Here is a 21022-nt window from a genome sequence, read left to right on the forward strand (position 1 = left end):
CAAACTTCACTGCAATTTGCAAATTTCAGTGAATAAATTGTGAACTTTTGTTTCAGATGAAAAAGCAGCAAAATTTCATTGCATCTATTGTTCTAACTTTGGCGAAATTTCGCATTGAAATTCCATACCAGCGCGACAAAAATAATTTGCATCATTAAAACAAAATTTTGATTTGGTCAAACGAAATTTTGTTGTGTCCAAACAAAACTTCCCTTGGTCCAAACAAAATTTCACTTATGCAAAAAATAATCTTAGCTGACTAGAAGAATAACTGTCTTTGTAAAAATAAACACAGTGAACATTAGTTTGATTTTGAGAGTGGATCACAATGATTGATAAAATATTATGATCATTGAAAAGATAGCACCACTTTGAAAGGTTAAATGTTCGTTTCAAAAGTTTTAACCCAAATCATCCAAAACCCAATTTTGAAACATCTCACCTATCCATCCTTCCGTCCGTCCCATTCTGTCTGTCTTCCCTTCTATTTCCAACAAAATGTTTGCTTTGACGATGTGAATTTTTGCTCATGCGAAATTTTGCTTGTGTGGATGCAAAATTTTGTCAAAATAATTGTGAAATTTCATTTGATTCAACAAAAGTTTGTGGGCACTTGGTAACTTTCGTCGAATTTACATGAGCACAAAGGATTAAATTCAGCATAGTCTGCTTTTCTTTTGCGCAGTACTTTAGGTCCATGACTGGGGAGTCTAGGATCAATGAGATGACTGGGATAACTGGAGTGACTGGATGACTGTGTGACTGGGGTGACTGCAATTAGTGGGGTAACTGGGATGACTAGGGACAAATGGGATAACTAGGGTGACTGGGATGACTGAGATGACTAGGATGACTAGGGTAACTAGGGTGACTGGGATGGTTGGCAAAGTTCGCTTTTTCTTTGCACAGTACTGTACCATGAGTGGGACGACTAGGATGCATGAAATGACTGGGATAACTGGGATGACTGGGGTGACTGGGATGACTGGGCTGACTAGAATACCTGGGATGGCTAGGATGACTGGGATGACTGGGATGACTGAGATCATTGGAATAACTAGGATGACTGGGATGGCTGGGATAACTGGGATGACTAGGGATGACTAAGATGAGTGAGATGACTGGGAAGACCAGGATGACTGGGATAACTGGGATGAATGGGATGACTGGGATGACCAGGATGTCTGGGATGACTGGGAAGACTAGGATGAAAGGGATGACTAGGGTGACTGGGATGATGGAGATGACTGGGATAACTAGAATGACTGGGTTGACTGGGATGACTGGGAAGACTAGGATGACTAATATAACTGGGATGACTAGGGATGACTGGGATAACTGGGGCGACTAGGATGCCTGGGATGACTTCCAAGACTGGGATGACTAGGGATGACTGGGACGACTTAGATGACTGGGATGACTAAGATGACTAGGAAGACGGGGATGACTGGGATGGCTGGGGTGACTAAGAATGTCTGGGAAGACTACGAAGACTGGGATGACTAGGGATGACTGGGATTGCTAGGATGACTAGAAATGACTGGTACGACTAGGATAGCTGGGATTACTGGGATGACTTGGATGATGGGGATGACTGTGATGACTAAGAGACTAGGATGACTGGAAGACAAACTGGGGGACAAAAGGGACTGGGATGGCTGGGATGACTAGCGATGACTGGGATAACTGGGCTGGCTAGGATGACTGGGATGACTGGGATGACTAGGATGACTGGGATGACTGGGATGACTGGGATGATTGGGATTACTAGGATGGCTGGGATGATTGGGATTACTAGGATGACTGGGATGATTGGGATTACTAGGATGGCTGAGATGACTGGCATGACTGCAAGAACTGGGGTGACTGGGATGACTAAGATGACTGGGACGACTGGGATGACCAGGATGACTAGGATTACTAGGATGCCTAGGATGACTGGGATAACTAGGATGACTGGGATGACTAGGATGACTGGGATGACTAAGATAAAAATGATTAAAGATAGTCTTGATACTTTGATGCCTGTATATGTCAAATTATTTAATTCAATTCTTATGGTCTTATTACTCCCATCTATAAATCATGCGGGCGTAATGAACCGGAAAATTACCAAGGTATCTTTGTCTCCAGCTGCCTGGGAATATTGTTTTGTTCTAATCTATCTTAAACCAGCGACTCCTCAAACATGTCATGTCTTTAAATACACTTCACAAATCTCAAATTGGCTTTTTACCAAATAACCGCACAGCAGACCACGTCTTTACGCCCCAAACCTTTATAGATAACTACGTTCATAATCACAAGGAAAAGATTTATGCTTGTTTTGTGGATTTCAAAAAAGCTTTTGACTTGGTCTGGCATGTCGGGTTCCTGCATAAGTTACTGCGAATTACTGTTGGTGATTGTTTTTACAACTTGATTAAAAGCTTATATTTCAACTCTACGTATACAATCAAAATTGCCCACAAACAAACACGACCCTTCCGTTATGTGAGAGGTGTGCGGGAAGGCTGTATATTAATTCCACTGCTTTTTAATCTTTACATAAGTGACCTACCTTCCGCATTTGAAAATACTTTATGGGATCCTTTTGTTTTGCCAAACAGTACAAAAATAAATTCTCTTTTTTATGCAGATGATTTAATCATATTATCACGATCCAAAACAGGATTACAAAATTGCCTTGATAAGTTCTTCCTACTGTACTACGTGGAAGATGAAAATCCACCTCAAGAAAACTAAGATTATGGTCTTTTAGAAACCTGCCAGTGAAAATGCTGAATTTTTATTTCTCATAGAAGGTAAAATTATTGATGTTGTACAAGAATACACTTATTTAGGAACTCAATCTCCTCATCTTGAATTTCACTGTCACTTTAACATCTCAAAGAAAAAGCTCTTCATGCCCTATTTACCTTGAGACGACTTACGAATCTCAGCAAACTAAAAAACATCTCTTGCGAGTAAAATATTTGATACGATGATCTCCCCTATTCTGACATATAATAGTGAAATTTGGGGTGTGTATGCTAAACAAAATTTTAAGACCTGTGACAAATTATTAACAAGTAGTTTTATTGGCCAGTGATTAAATTTTAGTTGATATTCTTAAAACATAATTATAAATATCTTTTGCAATACTAACTGTACTTATATGGTCCTGCAAATAAAGCTTGTTGTTGTTGACTAAGAGCCTAAGATGACTAGGATGACTGGGATGACTGGTTTGACTGGGATGACTTGGGATGCCTGGGATGACTAGGGTGACTAGGATGACTAGGATGACTGGGATAACTAAGATGACTAGGATGACTAGGACGATTGGAATGACTAGGATGACTCAGATGACTGTGGCGACTGGGATGACTAGGGTAACTAGGATGGCTGGGATGACCGGGTTGACTGGGATGACTAGGATGACTCAGATGACTGAGAAACAAGGATGACTAGGATGACTGGGATTGCTGGGATGACCAGGCATGACTGAGATAACTGGGCTGACTAAGATGGCTGGGATGAGTGGAATAACTGGGGTGACTGGGATGATTGGAATGAGATGACTGGGATGATTGGAATCACTAGGATGACTGGAATTCACAGGATGATTGGGATGACTGGAACGACTGGAATGAGTAGGGTATCTGGGATGACTGGGATGAATAGGGTGACTAGGATGACTGGGATGACTAGGTTGACTGGGATGACTGAGATGAATAGGGTAACTGGGATAACTGGGATGACTTGGATGACTGGAATGTATAGGGTGATTGGGATGGCTGGAATGACCAGGAGACTGGGATGAATAGGGTGACTGGGAAAACTAGTATGACTGGGATGACTGGAATGTACGGTGGCCCAGAAGGGTCACACAAATTTAAAATGTTGCTGCAAATTAAAAATAGTACATGCAAATTAAAAATAGTACATGCAAACTAAAAATATTATTTGCAAATTAAATATAGTACATGCAAACTAAAAATTGTGCTGCAAATTGAAAATAGAAAAGATATCGATGCAAATTAAAAATGAAAAGTCCTGCGCACGCAGTATAAGTGATGAGGACCTGGTCCGAGCCGTGCGACCTGGCCTTACAGCCGTCGGCCCATTCATGTTTCATGTTTGTAATATTTTTAGTTTGCATGCACAATAATTTTTAGTTTGCATGCACAATAATTTTTAATTTGCATGTCCTATTTTTAATTTGCAGCAACATTTTTAATTTGCAGGTAAAATTTTTAGTTTGCAGCAACATTTTTAATTTGCATGTGTGACCCTTCTGGGCCACCGTAGGAATGACTGGGTTAGCCAGAACGACTGGGATGACTGGGATGAATAGGGTGACTGGGAAGACTAGGATGACTGGGATGAGCTTAGGATGACTAAGATGACTAGGATGACTGGGATAACTAGAGATTGGGATGAATTGGAATGATTGGAATAACGGGCTACTAGCATGCCTGGGAGTACTAGGATGAATCTACAATGACTAGGATGAATGTGGTGAAATAGGTGACTTGGGTGACTGGGATGACAGGGATGACTTGGATGACAAACATGACTGGGATGACTGGAATGAATACAATGACCATGATGACTGATATGACTGTGATGACTTATAAACAATTTTTTTATTGCAGCCCCATAGTGGTTTTAGCGCCCATTGTGGGGAACGGTGAAGTTGCAGGAAAACACACCAAATAATTGAGGGTCATTTCCAAAAACGTTAAGAGACAAAATCCAAAATCACTGTAGCCCAACAGGTGGTCTAAACAAATATGGTATGTCACATATTTTCTGTAGGAAAATTAGGAGAGGTAATATCTACCTTGTCTTCAGGTCCACCATTTTCTTGCTGATCTCAGTCCATTGTCTTGCAGGTTACCAATCTGTTCCTCTTCATCAAGAATCTCAAAACAATGTAGTCAATCACTAAAAGAAGAATTGACAAAAATTAAGTTAATTTGATGTAGAAACATGTTAAGGAACAGAACTTGTGCTAGAGTTTTTGAGACACCTCATCTCATATCAGGTCAGTTGGTCAGGTTAAGAGTCGGTAATTTGTATTTTGAAAGGAAATCTAACCGCTTTTACATCCTTATTATCAAGGCATCCATAAAAGCGAGGTGTTCATATGGCCCAAATTGACTGTACTAGGGAGTTCTATTTCTGGGGTGGAGACACTCCCTCATTTGGTCTAGAGAGGTATGTTGCCTTGTACAGGGAGGGCTAAGTTTCATTATGTTTTAAAGTAGACAGCAAGAATGTAAGACATGTAGAGACCTTCAAGTTGAAAATGTAAGTGATATAGATTGGAAGGAAGCATACACAATTGCCTTCAACTATACGGCATCTACCAAATTAAGGACCTTTCATTTTAAGTTCTTAAATCGGAGGATTGCCAAGAAGGACTTTTTTAAATAAAAATTAACCTCAAGCAATCTGTTAAATGTTGTTTTTGCCCACGAGAAATAGAGACCATCTCTCATCTATTTCTGTGCTTTTCTGCGACAAATTTTTTTTGGAACATTAAACAACATTAAACAATTTTTAATTCAAAAGTTGGAGGCTAGGTAATTAAGTGCTGTAGACAATCCGAGGCTTTCACTCCCTCACCTCCCCCTTTCCCCCAAAGGTAGATGGCCCAGTCACCTTAAAGTAGCCAGTTTTTAGCTGGTTGCCGCTACTTAATGAGAACCCTGACAGAGTATGGTTTTCAGGATCTTGAGTCTTCCCAACTATTTGGCATCTTTTTAAAACAGGGTGTGTTTTTAGACAGAAAGCCTTTAAAAGTGTGTGAAGGCTGTAGATGAGTGGTCTAGTCACATGATAATGGTATGAAAAATTACCTAATTCTGTATGCAACATGTAACTAATCAAGGATCCAGTTGAACCTTGATTATCCGGACTTGTTTCCCCAATTCTGTTTTTTCATGAATATTAATAAGATGTAATCTTGAAAAAGTGAAACGATTAAAAGTTCATTAATCCTTCCAAACATCCGTTTAAAACACTGTTTTAATCTGTTTTGAGTTGAAAAAGCGTGAGAGGTATGAGATGACCAATTATTCGGGTGTATTCAGCTGAATTCTGATTGGCTTAATTGTTATGTTGCTAAGGGAATGTCATGCTTGATTCCACGCTGGTTATGTAAACACAAGACCAATCGATGGTAAACTCAAATCACGGCCACGTATACACAACAAAAGCAGTCTCTTCTTTCGATAAAGGATAAGCAAATGATAAGCCATGATTTCACATTTGGAGAAAGGCGAAAAAGGAACAAATTTAGCACTCAAGTTTAAAATCAGCAAGCAGCAGATCTCAGATATATGCAAAAACAAGGACAAGATCCTGAAGTTCATCGACAGCAACGAGATGAGCGAAGGATTGAAAATACATAAAATACTTACGGTCCGAACATAAATTCAAGTAGGAGCTACAATAAGTCACAATAAAATTTTGTTTTCTTTATTCTGCATGTTTACATTACTGTTTCATTAATATTCATATTCATATTTTCGTTAGTGTTCTCAATAATATCCAGACTATTTTATTCAAGTCCCAACAAGTCTAGATAATCAAGGTTTAACAGTATAAATAAGGTCTCATCTGAAACATGGTCAAGTTTTAAAGGCTTTGGGAGCTCACTTCTCCCCAAACTTTCCTTGAGTGTTAAGCTTGCCCAAAGACTAAGATGTTATTGGTTGAGTTTAATACCCCAGATCTCTGAGGAGCTTAACACCTATGTGTAACCTATTACTACACATTTTTCAGCAACATGGCCTTGAAAATTGAAGCAACATAAGACTATATGAAATGGTAGCATAGCAAGTGACAGAAACATGGGTATATACCAACCGCGCAGAGGGACATGGCCTACCCCCCAAAATGGAAAATGAAAGTATTTGAAAATGAGACTAGGGACATACGTAGCCCCCCCCTCCCTCCCCCATACTTGTCCAACGCTCCAACCAACTCATGCATAGCTTTGTTAAATTTCTAATTGTTTTGCTTCGTCCTTTATTGTTATGCTTTTGTACATGTACAATATTGTAATGTGAGGACAATACAATATAATGCCATGCATAAATTTGTCAGAGTATTGGACAACAATTCCCCCATCCAAGAGGGCCTCTTTTAACTGCACCCCAAATTAAGCACCCTATATTATATCAAGTGAACGAATGGGTCACTTTGTTTGAAGACTTTCTTCCCATTTTTACTGTAAAACGAACCTGTATTCGGGGGATACCAACTAAGGTCACGTGGGTATCACAAATTACAGGTTTCAGAGTGTAGAATTCAGGGGAAGGGCTGATTCGATTAAAACATTAGCTTAATCCATTCACTAATATTATCTGAATATTTCATGCTCAAGATACCAACATTTTCTGTGTTATAGCCTTAAACATTTAGTTATTATAAAAGCACGAGCATACCTCACAAGACCGGTGTGGGATTTTAAAACGACTACTGTCAAGCCAGGTCCGTGAATTTCTTTGCCATAAATAAAGCCAAGTGTTGATGAATAAGTTGAAGATCCGATGGAGGTGATATACGAGTACCTGGAGTCTAAAAATGTCACTTTAGGTCCAATTTAACCACACTCGTGTTATGAATGCTCCGCCGCCATATTTGTCTCTTTTTTAGTGCCCAGTCTCAATCAGCGCGCGAGTTTCGCGCGCGAGCTTTCAGAAGACTCGTTTCGCGTTTCCCGAGTACTCGATCGAAAACGCGATCAAACGCAATAGATTTTTTTCATGAAATTTCAAGGCTTATGGGTAAGAAAAAAGTAAATCTTATTCCTAACAAATAAGTAATGAAACCAGCCTCTTGACAAACTAGAAAGTTGCATACCTGTACGAGGGCAAAATATGGTTCGCGCATGCGTTGGAAATGATCCACGATCTTAAACTTGTGGGGCATAACGAGGTTACAATCAACGATAAGTAAAAGAGACAGGCTATTTCCCATTTCACCTTGAACGTTTCATCCAGCTTTATACCCTGGACACCAAGGCCTCTCGGTTTTCAATATTGCGTCAGGAGAACGAGAAGGTCGCATATGATTGTTGCATATATCTGCTTGGTTCCGGCCATCGTAGCGCAAACGATGAACAAGCAAACTGACGTCGGTAAAATAACCTTCGTGTCTCCTCCGAATTTGCAGAATTTGAGGGAAAAACCCTTGAAGAACCTCTTTGATAATGACTCCGTCTGAATGCGAGGACTGTGAACATCATACTGATTGTGATAATCAATGTAGTGAGAGTGTTTTGCACATTTAGTCTGTGTACAGACCCCGCCCCTCCCCTCAGAAAAAATCGATTTTTTCTGAGGTGAGGGGAAGGTCTGTACACAGGCTATTGCAGATGTTGTGCGATAAATATCCCATCAGATCAAACAGTTGAAAAAAAACTCTTTCGGTAAAAGGAGGGCGGAAAGTTAACAACATAAAAAGTAGTACAATAGAGACCGATAAAGCCCTTTTTTGCCCAAGAATATTATTATCTTGCACTGGAAAACATCAGAGCCAATAACCGCATATTCTTGACTTGCGCAGAATTCAATAACATCAGTGACATCATAACCTTTTTTCTTGTCATTAACTTGTTCAGGAATATATTAATGTCAATCGCGTCATAGCCCTTTGTCTTTATGTCATAAATAAATGTCCCTAGAATATCATTAACTTACGCAAATACATTATTGCAAGTGACGTCATAACCTTTTGTTCTTTATCGTATGACCAGGAACTTTAGCCTTTTTCTTATGAATAATATTTGCAGGAATCTCATAAACTTGCGCAGGAATATATTAACGACGATGACGTCATAGCCTGTTGTCTTCGTCTTATGTATAAAATTCGCAGGAATCTCACTAACTTGCACACGAATACATTAATGCCAACGACGTTATAGCCTTTTGCTCTTTCTCGCGTTATAAAAATGCGCAGGAATCTCAAACTCGCACATAAATAGATCAACACCAATGACCTTTTCGCATGATCAAAATTCGTAGGAATCTCGTTAACTTGCACTGGAATTCGTAAACGACTATGACGTCATAGCCCTTTGTCTTAATTCGCAGGAATCTTACTAGCTTGCGTAGAGCTACATTTACGCCTTTGACGTAATAACCTTTTATCTTTATCTCATGAAAAAAATTCACAGAAATCTCATTAACTTCGCAGGAATGCATTAAGGACGACGATGACGTCATAGCTGTTTGTCTTTATATCATGAATAAAATGCAGACAAAAATCTTATAACTTGCGCAGGAATATATAATAGCCGATGTGGGACGGGGAGCGAATCTCATTAAGATACGTGATCCAACCGCTTACAAGACGCTGATAACAGGGAACATGAGCAACGAAAACGATGACGTCCGCCAAAAATGGCCAGCGGAAGTTGATATTTTCTCTCTTTCAGTGCTCTGACTCGACAAATCCCTGCAACGGAAGTTATAATGAAGGCACTCTGATTCGTTGTGTGAGACAGAAGCGTTCCATCAAGCGAGACATCGAACTTCCGCTTGCTATTCATGACATCCGTGACGTCAGCATTCTCGTTGCTCATGCTCGCTTATGATTTTTAGGACGCCGATCACTTTTAGGGTTTACAGGTTAATAAATGATCACCATTTCTTTTTTTTTTTTGTAAAAAAGTTTTATTATCACAACTTGGTCAAAAATTATACACGTCCCGGAGTATTGTTAAATCCAGTCCTTACTACAACAGCTACATTTACTACTTGTCAGTGCTAAGTATGAGCGTATTTACAGCCTACAGATCATACTTGTTGCTACTCTACCTTGAATAACGCATGCATAAATAAATATCAGGATACAGATTTTACTACAATAAACTGAACGAAGACTATGTACAGGTTATACGTTAATTCAGAATATCACACTTCTTGGGTGCACGTTAATAATACATGTAACTCTTCTTTAGTCATCCAACTGGCAAAGTAGAGCCACACCACGCATGATCCAATGGGACTGTGGCTGATCAGATGGCAGGCGCATGTCCATCACAAAGTTAGTGGAGTGGCCTGTGGTAGAGAGCGTACCTCTTCTCTCGCTTGTTTTGTAAACAGGGGCGACATAGTGCGGCCGATCAACAATGTCTTCCTTCTTGCAGGGTTTGAGCCACATAACAGGCATGCTGTCATACAAAGCTTTCGGGTGCGACTCTCCAATCACTCTCTTCTCTCGATCCCATCGAGAGCCTTCCATGAACAAGCCATTAACATAGACACCGTCCTCGGGTGGAGTGTCATAATTCTTGTCGTCAAGAACCTCGAAGTCAAACGTTAGGAGATCAATAGGAATGGTATATTTTCTGGCGTAGTTCTGCTTTGATCCCGTTAAGAAGGCCTGAGTGAAGAAAAATCCAGATACCCAGAACACAGGAGGCGCTCCGTTGTCATACCACTCTTGGAGAAACTTGAGGCGAGCAATCAGATCGTTGACGTAACTGCCGAGTGGTTTAAGAGAGGGATAGGACTTCTTCATCCACAGACCAGGGATTTTTCCTTTAAGGATGCCACTCGCTACCTCCTCTAGTTCAGAGGACATAACAACCAGGCCCTGTGGAACAATGAAAAGGAAACATATAAAACTTCGGGTTAACTGACTAAGTGAGTCCCATTCCTAAACACGCAGCGAAAACTACACCCTGTAAGTGCGCATACCCCGTGGAAAAAGAAGCAAAATATATACCAGGCAGGGAGGGGTAAGAGGAAACGGTAACATGTCTCTACCGACGGGGTAAGGTATGCGACGAAAGGTAATATTCTTCCGCCAGGAATTTAAATATGTATAGCTCGGGTAGATTTCCTTAAGACACAAGTGCAGTGTGCACTTGTCCAATGAACGAAACATGATTTGAAATAACAGAGGTTGTCTGACGTACTAATTCCACCTCAGGGGAAACTGTATTTACTTTCAGTCAGCGACAAGTTCGAGAGGGTTCAGTAATACAGTCAGCTCTCTTCTAATAAGTAACAGTTACAGACACCTAAAGTAAGTCATTTTCAGTCATTTTCTCTGACTCTCTAAAAGGCGCGCAGACACTTCCCGTCGCAATGGCGTCTGCCTTAAGGAGGGTTGACTTTAAAGGAATAAAGACTCTACTCTAAGTTTAGTCAAAACTTCTAACAAGATCTCTATAAAAAATGCTTCACTTCATCTTAAATTTCATTTACCTTAATAGCTTTTTGTATGTTGATGAGCGAAGATCGCACGACTTCTGTCAGCCTATTAAACCTGACCATTTCCTGCACCAGTACAGTGTTCATACTCTGGGTATACGTGGTGGGGTATTTCCGCAATGCAGCTTCCGTGTCAAAGTTCTTAGGCAGCTTCTGCAAAATATCCTCAGCCACCCCGAAGAGTATCTCGTCGTCGGATTTTCCACCTTTGGCTGAAGCTCGAGACTGCGTCAAAAGGATGCTGTTGAACAGCTGTTGGGTTTCCTGTTGGTCCTTACTGATGTCTGCGTTGGCGTGCATTCCAAATACCTCAGGATGCGCAATGAGCGGAAGGCTGCGTGCATACTCGATGTACGATTCGTAGTCGCCTTCTTTGGGAGCAAAGTAACTGCCGCTTGGTGAAAACTTGTAGTCTTCATTGTCGTTAATGGCCGCGCAGTAGAATTTATCCAGGATAGTCAACAGGGTTCGTCTATCACGGTCATCAGTTACACGGCCTCCGTAGTTGCATTCTCCCGTGAGGTAGCTCAGAGCAGCGTACTGGACGTCCTGTAAAAGCAAAAACATGCACCAGCGCACATTAAAATAGTGATGAAGAAACCTGTAGAGCGTTTTCAGACCGGTTCGGGAAACCAACATGGCCGCCGTTTCATTGTTTTGGGACACCAATATGGCCGCCATGACGTCATGTGAAAACAGTCTATATTCTCTATTTTCCAATTCCCCATAATACGCTCTGTTTGCCCCCCAAATTTTGCATAAACCATTGTTTTTAAATGCTCCTGGGAGTATTGCATTTTCCCAAGAGCATTTTAAGACAATAAGTTATGCAAAATTTGGGGGGCAGACAAAGTGTATTATGGGGAATTGGAAAATAGTCAATACAGGTGATTCGCTCTGAAAGGACACCTCTGTAAAACGGACACCCAGAGTTGGTCCTTGCCTTTCTTTACTCCCTATAATTGACTCTCTATAAGACGGACATTACTCTTAAACGGATACTTTCTGACTGTGCGCCTAATGTCTAGCCCCTAGGTGAGAAAATCGTTTTGACGTATAGCTGGATAGTAAGTACTTTTCCCAGTAACGCTCGTCTACAATGGAAACTTCGAGATTAAAAGAATCTGACAGTGGAACTGTTTCTCACTGCACGTCATAAATGACGTCGTAAACATCTATGACGTCATGCATAGTGCCAAAGAGAAACGGTGGATATTTTGAGTAGTAGTTAAACCATCCCAGTAGAACACTTACATCATATTTATTCATGAACATGTGCAGTTGTCGAACACTGATACGCAGATCAGTTTCGTTGAACTCATACGGAATGTTCCAGCCCAGAGGACCAAACTGACGTCGTTCTTGGACGATGGCGTGGAAAAAGCACAAGCCAAACAACATTTTCTTGAACTCTTTCTGTAAGGGAAAAATCATGAAAACGTCGTTGACATGTATCCATGCACTAAATGAAAGCCACTAATAAGCTCATTCCTGCGTGCTGTTTATTACGCTGTACCGGGTTCCAACTTTTTAGTTTGTGGATTTAAATAATCCTATGGTGTGACCATTTAAATGAAAGCTACCGAGCAGCACTTTCCTGTGGTACTGTTTAAAATGCCGTACAAGGTGGTTCTAACTTTTGAGTCAGTGGAACGCGACTATTCAAATGAAAGGTGCTGCGCAGTCTGTAGTATTGTTAACTATGCTGTACAAGTGCTTCCAAATATTCCGTCTGTGGTTATAACTTGGAAAGCCTTCCACAATACTCTACAACAAAACGCGACGCTTAAATGTATAAGAAAAACTTGGTGTACGTTACTGACCGGTTTGTTACAAGTAGTGAAGAACTCAGGGTCCGAGATGGGGTCACTCAAGTACGATCGTACTATATTGGAGCGAAGTCCCTTCGGAGGCTCGTTCGTCATCTTGACGCCATTCTGCAGCACGGACACTGGAAAGTTTGGTGACGGGTAACTTGTCAGCCACAGACGGAAGTCCGGGTGTGTCGCGTCTGGATTGAACTCCTGTAACACGAGTAAAAGGAATCGAAGAACATTTGAATATCAGTTTAAGTTATTAAAGCGCTGGGTTACTGAGTCAATCACAATGTCAACGACCGCATTTATACTAGGGGTGTTACGAGGGAAGAACGCATTTGCGCCTTACTTAAAACGGTTACACCTCGGCATGGCTAGGACGACAACGGACAAGAGTTGATGCCATCTCTATTAACACTTCAATATAACATCCTCACCCTAAACCTAGTACTTGTTGCTAAACACAATGACAAAAGCTTTTGCTTACAAAGAAATTGACTGCGCGGAAAAGTGTAATATTTTTCATCACTCAAGTCAAAATCTTCATGGAGAGCGCAGTAGCATACGCTCTTGACGTAGTTTAAACAATTTTCCGGAATACTGCAAAGATTTTCCGAACAGTGTCAATGCGTTAACCAGCAGTTTCCGGATTTTCCGAATATCTTGTAAGACTGCCGAGAACATTACGTCATACCCCCGGGGATGATCCGAAGAAGTACACAATCAAAGTTAAGACTAAATTACTTTACCTCACAGACTTTCTCAAGTGTTGGCATCCACGAAGTTGCCAAATGGCAGTTCTGTAGTACTACCCACGTGCCATCCTTGATAGCTTTTTCTATCATGCGCATGGCAATTGGACCTTGTCCCTGACCCAGTGATAGTGAGCTCAATTTTGATCCACTGAAACCCTGTGACAGATAAAAAAACAAGACTGTCAATCAAACCTATTCATTCCTACAGCTTATTATACAGACATTCTTTCCTACGCAGAGTTCTCTTTGTGTCATAAGGAGACTCAGGAGAGAGAAAAAAAAGCGCGTGGGAGACGATGGGAAGGGAAGAAGGGAGGAAGAGCCGTCTTTTCCCTCTTCCCATCGTCCTTCGCGCGCTAAATATTTTTCATCATTGAAACAAGAATGGTTATTTGCTCAAAAGTCGGGGACGAAGAAGACAAAAAATTTGAGCTGTGATTTTACAATTTCGACCCAGTCCCATTATTAAAAAGATATAGATTAAAGACCCCTCCACGGTCTTTTTTATTTCAACTTTGATATGTATATGTACTAGTACTGGAAAAGCAGTAAAGCTGCCACTTTTTCCCATTGAAATGCTGAAGTGTTTAAGAAATACAGTCCCGCAAATTGAGATCTTTCAAAAACGTGGGGGAATGAGAAGAAAGTGTAGAACAACAATAGTGAGACTGTTCCGCACCAACCTGATCATCAGCGAACTTGAGCAGCGCGGCTGTAGGATCAGATCCAGGCGACAGTACAAAGATCAGAGGTGCACAGCAGTTGGAATCAGCGAAAGCTTTGCCCAGATCAAACGGAGGTGGCTCAATAAACTGTTTACCAAGCTTGACAGTAACAAAGTCTTGCACTGCGGGCGTGATCTGAAAGGTAAACATAAAACTAATTTGGTATTTGCAAAAGGCAACTCAAAATTACTAAAGAAATCCTTGGCAAGACCTTTTAAGGAAGGCCTAGCATTCAGATAAAGGAGTGCAGCGCGAAAGTCAGCCCCCTACCCCACCCCTTCGCTGTTTTACCCGCTCATATCTCTTTGCGACGTCCGCACAATCCGAACGCCGTGAAAAGGATATTTTCGGTCCTATGACGTTTAACAGAGGAGATGCTTGATCGTAGCAAAATTTTATATAACAATTACACGACGAATAGTACAAAGACGCAAAGCTTTCCTTCCATGCGTTTTCCCGGGGATGGAGATAACGCTAGTCTCTCGACTGTTTCTGGCTCTAAGAAAATAGGAAAGGCGGCTCGAGAAAAATTGTAAGAAACAACGTGGGCGCTGGGAAGAGACCCCCCCTCTCTTCCCGCCATTTTACGCTCGCTCGCTAGCTTTTTTCTCTCTTCTGCACTAACCAAGAGCTACGCAAATGCTAGCTAGACACAAAAGAGCGTATTCTTTCCAGATGCAACGGACGAAGACGTTTCTGAGACTGTAGTTTCCGTCCACACACACTGGTCGAGCAAACATTACGTTACTATAATGAAGAGGAAGAGTGTACTAGTTACAAACCTTGTCTGGACGAAGGCAGCGCAGAATCACCATTTTCTGAAACTGGCCAAGTTTCTCGTTCCAGTCTCCTGGCAAAGGCTCGTTCTGAGGTTCCTACAAAAAATTACAAAAGCAACATTTGTAGTTAAAGAGTATAGACTGTATAACTTTCAGGAAATTTATTTTCCTTCTTGATTTTGTTGTTCGTTTGAAAGGGTACGATAAACTTCATATACCGTAAAATTCCGAAAATAAGCCCCTTCGTGTATAAGCCCCTCCAAATATAGGCGCCCTAAACCCGTAACGCGAAAAAAAACCCCGTTAAATCGCCCCTCCACATATAAGCCCCCCGGGGGCTTGTACTTGGAAATTGCCCCCAAATACAAAGTAAAACAAAGCAAAAACGGTAAATTTCTTTTCAGCTATAAGGCTAGACAATCGATTTTGAAACGCAAATTTCCCTCCGTAGATAAGTCCCTCCGAATATAAGCCTCTCCAAAAATAAGCCCCTCAAAAAGGGCCGTTGAAAAATATAAGCCCTTGGGCTCATTTTCGGAATTTCACGGTATATCAATAACTACTTACATTACTATCGTAAATCTTCTTCCATCCTTCCAAATGCTTTGGAAACTTTTGTCGGAATCCCTTAAAACTGCAAGGCACAAAACACGTGCAGAAAGGAGTGAGTGAGTACAGAAACGAATAAGTGAAGGAGGGTCTAAGTTACTTTAGGTGCTTTTGGCTAATTGTCGAAGCGATGTGTAGAGAAAACGGAAAAAAGAAACCCGAAAACAGAACGCAGAAAGTAGGAAGCTGAAATCAGAGAGTGGAAGACGAAAATGGAATATAGAAAGCAGATATCAGGAAACTGAAAACAGTAAAAAGAAACCAGTGATCAGAATAAAAAACAAAACAGAACAATGGAGATTTTACAAACAAAAAGTAATTTTGGCTGGACTGGGGAACTGTTAGTCTTCTTCGCAGCCGCTCGGACCGGAGTGACGCAATGCTCACCCTCGTGGGGGCGAGGGAGCATTGCGTGACTTCGGCCCGGGCGGCTGCGATCGAGACTAAGGAACTGCAGTTGTAAAGGGAAATGAAGAGTGCAACTTACGGAGATAAGTCATCCAGCCTGCACAGCTCGTCCCAGGACCTCGACGGCAGCCACGAAGAAGGGTTGGAATGTGGGTTGTCCAGGCCCACTCCGCCAGTCAGAAGGAAACGCCATTCATTATCACAGACTTCTCCTTTGCTTTTCAGAAGATTGACGCACAACAGGAACGAGAATAGCAGCTGAAAAAAAGGTAATTTGGTAACAAATTAGACCCTTTAAAAGTATTTTTCATTTTGAATACGGACCAGTTAGTAAATATCCATCGACAATGCTAGAAGGAGCGCCTCTGAAACCTGCTAAGTTTGAAAGTGTTTTGACAGAAACGAGCAAAAATAAAGCTCTACAAAGTCGCGAAATTGAACAGACGTTGTATGATGGGGGCCAAGTTACGAACACCAAAACTGCATCACAAAAAAATTCTGCATCCTGACGATCATTTCTTCATTTTCAGATCATTTCCGCAGTTCATATATGATTTATTTCATATATCATTAACACTCATTTCTTTACCGGTTACATATGAACCCACAATTGACCTGCTCCCAACGTCAGTGGCTTCATAGCTCAGTTGGTAGAGCGTCGCACTGGTAATCGCGAGGTCACGGAAGTCCTGACTATTTTTTTTTTTCAGGCTTCTTTACGCAATTGCATAAATTGCGTTCACTGCGACGATCATTTCTTCATGTCAATATTTCACGACTTTGCAACTTTGATAGTTTTCAACATATCACACTCAAACTTACCAGCTAAGAAGGGGTAAATAAATGTATTATCCAAGAAACTTACCTTGTCTTTTTCAAACAGCGAGCGGCACACGTTACAATACAGTGAGTAGGTAAAGTGATCCGTCAGATTCGTCAACCTATAAACGCAATGCACATTACATTGTACCAATGTAAGTTCACTATTACAGCAATATAAGTCCACTACTGCACCAATATAGGTCAACTATTGCACCGATATAAGAACACTATTACTCCGATATAAGTCCACCATTGCAAGTAAATATCTTGAGCTAAACCATTTGTTCATGTCTAACCTCCTAGCTCAGTCAGTTAGAACGCTCGAAAATCTAATCGCGAGAACGCGAGTTGAAATCTGCCAGAATTTTTTTTTCAACGAAACTGGAAACCTTACATCTTTGAAGCTTTCTGCTGTACGTTTTTGAATTTTTACTGAAGGTTCCACAAACCACTAACGCTTAATTGGAGATCATTATTTCTAGCGCCATCAATCTATTGGTACCGAGGGACACTAAAGAAGTGGAACCATCCTTCCCCTTTCAGAATCTTACCGTTGCTCTAAGACTTCGGATTTCTCCGAATTGTCGATGGACAAAATGAAAAGATTGATGAACCAGGTGAGAGAGTACTGATACATGGGTTCGATATTGGCCAGGTCAGCAATGGAGAAGAACAACACGGCTGAATGGGTGGCGATGGGTGTGTAACCCATACGGGTAGTGTCTATCTTCCGCTCTGTCTCATCAGCTATGGCCTAAATCAAAAAGCAAAATAGCTCAAATAAAACCAATATTAACTGTTTAACTGCGTGACGACACTAAAAACGGCTGTGTGGCAGACTAGAACACAAGCAGGCGTTCCCTATTTACGAACCGTTCTCTCTCCTTATTACAGAGGAAGCATCGAAAGAAATTCGGTTGGGCCACTTCCGAGTTCCGAAAACTCTCACTTGTAAAACGGAAGAGTGCAAACCCTTTCTGGTGAAATGAGTTTTATCTGCATGACAAGCGAAAACTTTCAGACATTATAGCTTTTAAAGCGGAGGCTTTAAGCAACTCGGAACTGTGGGGACATTGATTTAGAATGATGGTAGTTTTTTGTCATATGAACACGGCGTGTATAGCCTAAACCAGTATTAAAGTGAACCCTATACATAAAAGCAACCATTGTGGCTCTTAATCTACACCAGGCAACCAAAAGGCACATTAAGCAAGAGAGGTACAAGAGTGAAGACAAACCTGCTTCTCCGATATTTCGTTCGCCAGCACCTTGGACGAGGACAACACGTTGATTGCAGTCTCATCTTCAAGAATGTTCCCCTCAGAAGAGGACAGGACTTCCAAAATCTTATCTTCAATCTCTTTCAGTTGTCTAGATAGGAGTAAAACAGGAAATAGTTATTATCTAATCAGTAGCACCAGCAGCAGAAGTAACGCCGAAACAAATGCGAAAGCAAGGTCGGGGAACCTGCAAAAGAACAGTACACAGCATAGTCACAGGGGTAGATCCAGGATTTTTCTTACTAGGGAGTGTACCACTAAGGAATGACGTAACTGACTGGTGACGTAAACAAATTTTAAAAGCGAATACAAAGAAGAAGGCTTTTGAATAGGCAATAACATAATGTGAACGGCTGAGAATTACCAGTTGTATTAGAAAGCCGCAGGTCATCTCAGAGGGGGAAGGGGTACGCACCCCCTGCACCCTTCCCCTAGATCCCCCTCTGAGTCAACAGTACCTTTTATTCTCAGCGCTCTGAATAATCAGTGCATTCTTCTCTTCCTCGAGCTCAGGCCTCTCTCGTGCCACAACAATTCCGAGTAGCTGATCCTCGAGTCCCTCGGGCGTGATCATAAAATTCAGCAGAGTCACCTGTAGTTAAAACGCGATACATAAAATTATTACACTAAGCATTATCGGAACTTGATGGGCAAAAATAAAGTCGAAAGGGAAATCTAAAATATGTGTCAAAGCCGACTGGTACTTGAGATACGGTATACGAACCTTCACGGATGTCTCTGGTAGGTAGTGTGGATTTCTCAGTTTTGTTGTTATGTAGAACCTAAAACATCAACAACAATCGAGTTAACAGAGTAGAGTACAGAGAAGGGCAGGGTTCTTTCAACGGATTCAGAACTACCGAGCGTAAAACAGAGAGAGATATGGGTACGAGTTTAGTTGAGGGTGGCAAGCGAAACGACAATAATCGCAACAGGCTCAGAAGATAATATGAACTAACCACATTAAAGGAGCCAGTACCAAGCGAGCTAAACATCTGTAGGAAAGCTTAATGTGATTGGTTTTAACTTTTTCTTTTCATTGGTTAAGAAAATAACGCAGCTTTGTCATCCAATCACAAGGCGCGCTATGCGAATGCAAAATCACCTACTCTGGACGCACAAATGGCAGTCGATTTAGACAACAAATAGTTTGCGGTAAGCAACCCTTGTTTAGAGAGATCTAAAAACGAGGGGTGGGGGGGGGGGGGAGGGGAGGAAAAGTCAATGATGCTTGGGTGCATCTTCATATTGTCACAGCCAGACAAAAGTCATACCCAGAGAGCATCGGCAAGAAATGATCTCGTGGTATGTTGGAACACTTACCTGAAATCTTTCGAGTACTCAATGACGCTGTCTCCAAGTTTGATGCAGATGCTGCCGCCCTGTTTGAAGGTCTGTTTCAAAAGCAGCGGCTCCAACAGTGGGTCCAACTCTTCACCAACGTTTTCAAGTAAAACCTGATGAATAAATGATGAATGATGATGTAGCCTGGGGGAACAGCCAATATTTTGAGACGCACTGGTTTCCCCGTCTGAGGACCGAGCGCGGAAATTCCATACTGATGACGTGTTACTACACAGACCTTGGTTGTGCTTACGATTGGTTGAAAATTTGCTTCTGCCAATCAGAATTAATACCCAGATCTTGGTAGTGACACGTCATCAGTATGGAATTTCTGCGCTCGTTCCTCAGGCTTCACCGCTGGAAAATCATTGGTGACCTCGCAAAACTTGATGATGTCGGCTGTTTTCTTAAGCTATGATCGATGTTTTTTTTTTCTCTAAATGAATTACCCGTTATTTGAATAGGCTTAACTTCGGAGAATTAAAACTGAAAAGTCAAAAAGAAGTCGTTCATATTCCTGAGCAAAGACGGAGAGAAACAAATGGGCATTTCTACAAACCTTAAAAACAAAGGGAAAACAATCCTTCGTTTAAAAACTGAACCAGTCTTGCTTATTCATCTAAATATATCCTAGTACTTATGCTGGAGATTTTCATGACGCGCAAGGTTAAAATAAAACAAGGCCTTATGAAAAACAACAGGTAAACGCGCATAAGTAAACATTCACAAGATAAGAACAAGACAGGAATTCAGCAACTTAAATAGACAATTGAGCTGTTGTCAAGATAACTTACGGGAGTTCCAAACTGAATGCAGTTTTCCAGGGTCCTGACGTAATCGGCGTCCGTCATTTTAATCACGTGTAAATTGTTCTTCTTTTCCATGTTTTTCACCCACTTGTTGGCCTGTCCTTGTGGATCAATCATCAATGGCCAACGGTTGGCATTGCTGTAAACAAAAAGTAATATCAGAGGGCTTTAAACTCAGAAATCAACTGTAAAAACACGCGAAGAGTGTTTCATCGCGACATCGAAAGACTGAAAAGTAAGTGAAGATAATATTTTCTGTTTTTTTTTTCCTGTGTTTGTGTTCATAATTTGAGAACGTTATTCCAAATTACCCTGCTTTGCCCGGATATCTAGTCTGAAATGTCCTTCGCCTCTTCGCTGCACCTCCCACCCCCCCCCCCCCCCGCCCCTACACAACGGGAGGCAAAACGTCCCGTTGGGGGGAGGGAAGCCGTAAGATATTTCAGACTACG

The 21022-nt window shown here is 41.3% G+C and overlaps 1 protein-coding gene across 1 annotated transcript in view; it reads right to left on the reverse strand.

The window, feature by feature from the left end:
* Window positions 1–9668: 9668 nt before the first annotated feature.
* Window positions 9669–21022, reverse strand: part of LOC140924771 (dynein axonemal heavy chain 7-like) — a 52719-nt gene continuing 41365 nt past the window's right edge. The window contains exons 72-87 of the mRNA XM_073374771.1: window positions 20556–20709; window positions 19741–19874; window positions 19142–19199; window positions 18876–19009; window positions 18376–18508; window positions 17689–17891; window positions 17181–17256; window positions 16395–16573; window positions 15866–15932; window positions 15302–15394; window positions 14478–14654; window positions 13789–13950; window positions 13046–13246; window positions 12477–12638; window positions 11217–11771; window positions 9669–10599 (exon numbers count right to left, since the gene is read on the reverse strand). Coding sequence (XP_073230872.1) covers window positions 9958–10599; window positions 11217–11771; window positions 12477–12638; window positions 13046–13246; window positions 13789–13950; window positions 14478–14654; window positions 15302–15394; window positions 15866–15932; window positions 16395–16573; window positions 17181–17256; window positions 17689–17891; window positions 18376–18508; window positions 18876–19009; window positions 19142–19199; window positions 19741–19874; window positions 20556–20709 — 3130 coding nt within the window. The 3' untranslated portion in view covers window positions 9669–9957. The remainder of the gene's footprint in view (window positions 10600–11216; window positions 11772–12476; window positions 12639–13045; window positions 13247–13788; window positions 13951–14477; window positions 14655–15301; window positions 15395–15865; window positions 15933–16394; window positions 16574–17180; window positions 17257–17688; window positions 17892–18375; window positions 18509–18875; window positions 19010–19141; window positions 19200–19740; window positions 19875–20555; window positions 20710–21022) is intronic.

Source organism: Porites lutea, chromosome 14 (assembly GCF_958299795.1).
Source record: "Porites lutea chromosome 14, jaPorLute2.1, whole genome shotgun sequence".
Lineage (NCBI taxonomy): Eukaryota > Metazoa > Cnidaria > Anthozoa > Scleractinia > Poritidae > Porites > Porites lutea.